Here is a 6398-nt window from a genome sequence, read left to right as displayed (position 1 = left end):
CACTTTATGAAAGAGATACCATTTTTTGTCCATTAAATAGCTTTTAATATATATTTTTGAATTATGACCTCCAACACTATTTTTTAAAATTCAATCACCATGAGATACTTTTACAGACTTACAAACTTTCATGATTATGTTTCAGTCATACAATGATAGATCACCCCTCACTCCACCAGTGCCCATTCTCCACCCAATGTTCCCAGCATCCCTCCCACCACCCCCATCCCTTCCCATCCCTGGTCTCTGTGGCAGGCACATTCCCTCTTTCTCTCTCTCCCTCTGGGTGTTATGGTCTGCAATACAAGTACTAAAAGGCCATCATATTTGGTCCATTGTCTACTTTCAGCACACACCTCCCATCCTGAGTGATCCCTCCAATCATCATTTACTTAATGGTCCCTTCTACATGGTCCCAGCTGCCTTCTCCCCCAGAATGTGAGGCCAGCTTCCAAGCTGTGATGCAATCCTCCTGGCCCTTATCTCTACTGTCTTTAGGTATTAGCTCCTATTATGTTACTTTATATTTCACAAATGAGTGCAGTCATTCTATGTTTGTCCCTCTCTTTCTGACTCACTTCTTTTAACATGATACTCTCCATGACCATCCACTTATATGTAAATTTCATGATTTCATCTTTTCTAACAGCTGCATAATTGTGTAGATGTACTAAAGTTTCTGTAACAAGTCATATTTCTTGGGCACTAGTGTTTTTTCCAGATTCTAGCTATTGTGAATTGTGCTGCAATGAGCAGACAGGTGCAGATGTCATTTCTACTGTGTTTGTTTGCATATCTGGGATATACTCCCCAAAGTGGTATTGCTGGGTCATATGGGAGCTCAATTTCTATGTTTTTGGAGGAATGTCTGTATTGTTTTCCAAAAAGGCTGGACCAGTTGGCATTCTTACCAACAGTGAATTAGAGTCCCTTTCTCGCCGAATTCACGCCAGCACTGGTTGTTCTTGTTCTTTTGGTTGTATGTCAGTTTCTGTGGTCCATCACAATTTTAAAATAATTTATGGTTTTATAGTGGCTAACAATGGTAGTCAACATACATAATTAAATTGATTGCTTTTCACTAAACCTTTTTATATCAACTCAGGCCCATCACTGGTAGCATTCAGACTTATAACCAGTGCAGTAATTTCACAATCATGTTATTTTACCAGCTAGGTACCAGAGAAAGATCAATCATAGATTGTATGAGCCAAGATCTGTTTCCTAAAAAAAAATCAATATTTGAACAAAAATATTAATTCAAAGATGCAACACAATTTTGGTAGCAAATTAGAATATAAAAGACCAACTATAACTGGTGCCTACAAATAAATGATTCACCAACTACTTCATACTAAAAATAATATATAGCTAGTCTGTTATGATACCGTTATTCAGACTTGGTACGGGAGGATTTTCCTATGCAGAGAACTCAGATTGGAAGGAACTTAAATTCTATGATTCAGTTTTGTGAAATGTGTCAAAAGCACACCTCAAGGTGGGGGGCATACAGAGAAAATATATGTATATTTGTACAAAGAAAAACATTTTCATTAGGTTTCTGATGGGGCTAGAGTGATAGCACAGTGGTAGGGTGTTTGCCTTGCAAGCCGCCGACCAGGGTTCGATTCCTCCACCCCTCTTGGAGAGCCCAGCAAGCTACCAAGAGTATCTTGCCTGAGTGGCAGAGCCTGGCAAGCTACCCGTGGTGTATTCAATATGCCAAAAACAGTAACAACAAGTCTCAAAAAAAATGGAGACATTACTGGTGCCCGTTCAAGCAAATCAATGAACAATGGGATGACAGTGACAGTGACAGTTGTCTGATGACATACTCACAGGAAATTAATGGATTTTCAGGTTTTTCTGCAATGAGTATGTAGATCAAATATCCCCTAAGCAGAACAATTTCATTTCTAGCATTTTCCACTGCTTTGGCCAAGACAGGAGAACTAAAAGAAGGGAGGAACTGAGAGGAAGGAAGGAAGGAAGGAAGGAAGGAAGGAAGGAAGGAAGGAAGGAAGGAAGGAAGGAAGGAAGGAAGGAAGGAAGGAAGGAAGGAAGGAAGGAAGGAAGGAAGGAGGGAGGGAAGGAAGGAAGGGAATAAAGGAAGCAAGGAAGGATGGGAGGGAGGGGAAACAAGAAAAGAAAGATGGGGGAAAGGATGAAAAAGAGAGAGGGAAAAAATAAGGGAGAAAACAAAATGACAGAGGAAAGATAAAACGGAGAAAAAAATTTCCCAAGTTTACTTTCCTCGAGAAGAGCTGCCTGAACCACTGCCCTTGGCACTGAAGCACCCGAGGACCATGGACTGAGTGCTCATGAAGACCTGGAAAGAATCTGGAAGTTCTTCACGGTTGCTGGAAGGAGACCGTCACCAGAAGCCTCCTGCCTGAGGGAGATAATAGGCAGCAGGTGTTTCTGGATTAGGATGATGTGAAATCGCCCTGGAAATACTCCTCCCAAGTTGTGCAATTTCAGGCCTCCTCCCTCATCCATTATTAAAAGGCATACTCAGAGGAGCAGCAGACAGCGCCTGCCCTGCCGGGAGAAAGCAGCATTCCAAGACACTTTGGAGAATTCAGTTCGTCCTACTGGGTTGTTCTACAGCTCTCTCCTGACGCCAGACCCAGAATTCCCCGTGGAGGCTGTTCATATGTTGCAGGACTCAGGAGATTATTTTCTATAGCCCTGGCAGGGGCCCTGAAACCCCGGAAGCTTATTCTCATCTTCAGTTAAGGTTTTCTGTTATTTTTAAAATAGGAAGGTCGGCATCCTAAGGAGCTCATGATGGTCCTGAGTGGGGCACTGTGCTTCCGGTAAGTATGAGTCTGATTTGGCTGCTCTCCTTGGAAGAAGGGAGCTCTGGGTAAACCAGTTGTCCAGCCTTTCCTGGGTGAGAAAGATGTGACAAAGAAAAGCTTCAGAGTTGGAAAGGGTAGCTGGGAAGTTGGGAGTAGGACCGCTCTGCTTTGAGAGAATGTCTTACAGTCTTTTCAAGCCAGGGAGAGCCTCCTAAGGAGCTTCCCTGATTCAAAGGGAGAATGAATGGATGATACAGTGCAGATCAGGCAGCAGCCTGGTCGATTTAAAAAGAGAATAGAAGAAAGACAACCCAGACAGAACCCTGCTGCCACCCCCCAGTGGCTGGATGTGTGCAGCCACTATGCATCCTGATCTCCTTGTACCCCTTTGGGACAAAACGGCAGCAAAATAATACTCTTCAACCAACCGGGCTGTCTGTCCATTGGCATGGGTGGACTCAGGTATTCTGCCATACTCTGGGCTTTACAACATAACTGAGAATTACCCTGGCTCTCTGAATCAGAACCCAGTGCAGCCTTCCCCAGAATATGTTTAAAGGGAACCCGATTCTAATGCATTGCTATAAGCATGGGATTCTGCTTAATTATGTAAATACAGCTGATTCCTGGACAACACAGGTTAGAACTGCTCTGGTTTGCATACATGCTGATTTTTCCTGTAAACTAACAGATTTGATAGATACCTTACGATGTGATAAATGTACCCTCTTCTAAATGACATTCTCTTTTATTTCTCTTATTTTATTGTAAGAGAATAACATATTCTACATGCCCCTTACAGTATATAGGATTGGGTTAATCCACTATTTTAAGGATAAGATTGCTAACCCCAAACAGGCTGTTAGTAATTCATGCTTGAGAGGAGTTCAATGTTATACATGGATTTTCATCTCTGGGGTGGGATAGAGAAGTCAGTGTCCCTAACAGCACCAATCTTTTAGGTTGAACTGTCTTGCTTTCTGTGTTCCCCCACAAAAGTAGTGAAACACAACATATTACTGGCTTTGAAGGAGTCTTACTGAATTATGTTTAACCAACATTGAACCAGTTTTTGCATAGCACACGTTTTCCCAAGTAATCTCTGTTAGGAACTTACTTTCACTTCACGGGATATCAGAAAATCAACTTAGATCATAGATATGAAGAAAATTCAAAAAATAAAATAATTTTAACTTAAAAGAAATTCCCCGCTTTGGAGAGCTATTTGGCCAGGAGAAAGTACATACCCCTTTAGGTCTTCAATAGTAATTTAAAAATCAGATGTTAGGACCAGAGAGATAGTACGATGGTTTGGGTGTTTGCCTTGCACACGGCCAATCTGGGTTCTATACCCTGCATCCCATATGGTCCCCAGAGAACCGCCAGGAATGATTTCTGAGTGCAGATCCAGGGGTAACCCCTGCGCATCTCTGGGAGTGACCCCTGAAAAAAAGTAGATGTTTATCAGGAACAGAGTGCTACTTAACCCAGCATCTTAGTCTGACAGTGCAGATGCTTGGGACCAGAGACAGACAGTAGCTTTCCTGTTCAGACCGAGCTGCGGGTGGCAGAGCCAAACAAGAAATCAGGCCCTTGCCTTTCCACCATAACACATGGAAGAGATCTGATAGGATAGAAGTTTGATGAGGGTGAAGGAGCAAACGCAGCCTCAGTCTGGGAGCCTGTGAACAGGGAAGATTAGGAAAAAGGTTTGTGGTGTCTAAGACAGAGCTATTCTCCGAGGCCCAGGAAAACTGGAGTCTTCTCTTCTAATTCAGTGTTTCACATCTTGTCTTGGTATTTCAGAATGAAAGATGCGGCACTGAAGGTGCTTTACATGCAAGACAACCAGCTTTTTGCTGGAGGGCAACACATGGGAAAGATCATTAAAGGTTGGTAACAAAACACAAACCTACTTTCCTAGTTCTCTCTACACCTCCGGGTCTGAAAGGGTTGATAAGAGTCAGAAAATTGAAAATCAACGCCAAGCCTAATGCAGGGTATAGAACATTAGAAAATCAGACTCTGAGCAAAGACAGATGAAATACATCACCTTCACACAAGGCAGGAAATGTCTCACAGTGCCTCACGAGACCTCTAAACTGGAGTGGCAATATTTTCCAAGAGGAATGCTTGGTCATTCCCACCTCCTTGGACATAGGTCAAACATGCTTTCCTGGCACCCTGACTGTGGAGAAACCTGAGGAAGTTTCCCTATACCTTTAGTCCATATGGGGGTGGGTTTCTGCTCCTGTCAGAATTCCCTCTTCTTTCTGGTGTCCTGGTCACCCAGAGTGGAGGGATTCTAAGCTCCGGTGGCACTAACTGACCTCAGTCTTCTTACTTTGCACATCATCTCACCCAGGAGTGCATTGCTGAGACTATGAGATTGTGTGTGTGTGTGCGTGTGCAAAAGAGAGAGACAGACAGAGAGGAGAGAGAGAGAGAGAGAATGGTTTCTAAGGAGGTCTCCTTTCTGTCTAGCCTAAAGAAATAAGGTACTTGCCATTCAGGTCCTGTTCCCTGAAGTACAGGAGAGGGACAGAACAGGTGACTAAGGCCCCTGCATCTGATCTCCATCTAGGTGAGGAAATCAGTGTTGTCCCCAATCGATGGCTGGACGCCAGCCTTTATCCAGTCATCTTGGGTGTCCAGGGAGGGAGCCAGTGCCTGTCGTGCGGGACAGAGTTGGAACCGACTCTGAAATTGGAGGTGAGTTATTGGGAATCAGGAAATGTTCCTGTCTCGTGACTAATTCAACAGATGAAGAACCCATTGAGGTGTGTCCTCGGGGCCCCGGTGCCTGTTCTGGGGTGCCCTTGCAGGATTCTACTACTGCACCTCAGCTTTTCATGCTCTTGGTTCAAACTCCTCACAGCCCTTGACTCTCACCTGCTATGTCCTTCTGCTCCCAGCCAGTGAACATTATGGAGCTCTATAGTGGGGCCAAGGAATCCAAGAGCTTCACCTTCTACCGGCGGGATACTGGACTCACCTCCAGCTTTGAGTCAGCTGCCTACCCAGGCTGGTTCCTCTGCACTATGTCTGAAGCCGACCAGCCTCTTAGACTCACCCAAATCTCGGAAGATGCCAGCTGGGGTGACCCCATCACTGACTTCTATTTCCAGCAGTGTGACTAGGGTAGTATGCCTCAGAGAAGTTCTCAGCAGGGGCAGGGAGAAGAAGTTACCATAGAATCCTCCCTTCTCTGCTCACAGGGACCCCTCTCCCACTGGTTGGGTGCACATACACTCTCTTCTTTCCCAGTTTGGTCAAATCCTTCTGAGATTTGGGGCTTAGTCTACAGTTTCATTCCTTTTGGGTGGTAGTACTGGTGTGGAACTTTGCAAAAACATGCAAGACTAATGGAGACACATCAGAAGGTAGGGGGTTTCTTAATGACATCCAGAGTTCCTGGGCCTCCAGATTAACACTTTTACAGCAGACATGTGAGAACCACCAGCTGCCCACACAAATTCCTGCCATTCACTACTGCTTGGGAGAGATGCGTGGGCAGAGAGTTAGGGACTAAGTCTCCATATTACCAGCCTCTTAAATTAGGCTGCCATCATATGCTGCCTTTCCCACTTCTGC

General features: G+C 44.4%; 1 protein-coding gene across 1 annotated transcript; it reads left to right on the top strand.

Annotated features, from left to right (window-relative positions):
- Positions 1 to 2718: 2718 nt before the first annotated feature.
- LOC101548924 (interleukin-36 receptor antagonist protein) lies at positions 2719 to 5944 on the top strand. The gene is made up of 4 exons (XM_004609252.2): positions 2719 to 2819; positions 4611 to 4696; positions 5389 to 5516; positions 5720 to 5944. Exons 1-4 carry the CDS (start codon positions 2788 to 2790, stop codon positions 5942 to 5944), a joined length of 471 nt encoding a protein of 156 aa, XP_004609309.1. The 5' UTR covers positions 2719 to 2787.
- The last annotated feature ends 454 nt before the right edge of the window (positions 5945 to 6398 follow it).

This window comes from Sorex araneus, chromosome X (assembly GCF_027595985.1).
Source record: "Sorex araneus isolate mSorAra2 chromosome X, mSorAra2.pri, whole genome shotgun sequence".
Lineage (NCBI taxonomy): Eukaryota > Metazoa > Chordata > Mammalia > Eulipotyphla > Soricidae > Sorex > Sorex araneus.
This window is presented reverse-complemented; position numbering and strand designations above follow the sequence as displayed.

Coding starts and splice junctions, on each gene's coding strand:
- LOC101548924 (XM_004609252.2), top strand. CDS start 2,788: ATGATGGTCCTGAGTGGGGCACTGTGCTTCCG. Junction 2,820..4,610: donor AGTGGGGCACTGTGCTTCCG/GTAAGTATGAGT, acceptor TTGGTATTTCAG/AATGAAAGATGCGGCACTGA. Junction 5,517..5,719: donor AACCGACTCTGAAATTGGAG/GTGAGTTATTGG, acceptor TTCTGCTCCCAG/CCAGTGAACATTATGGAGCT.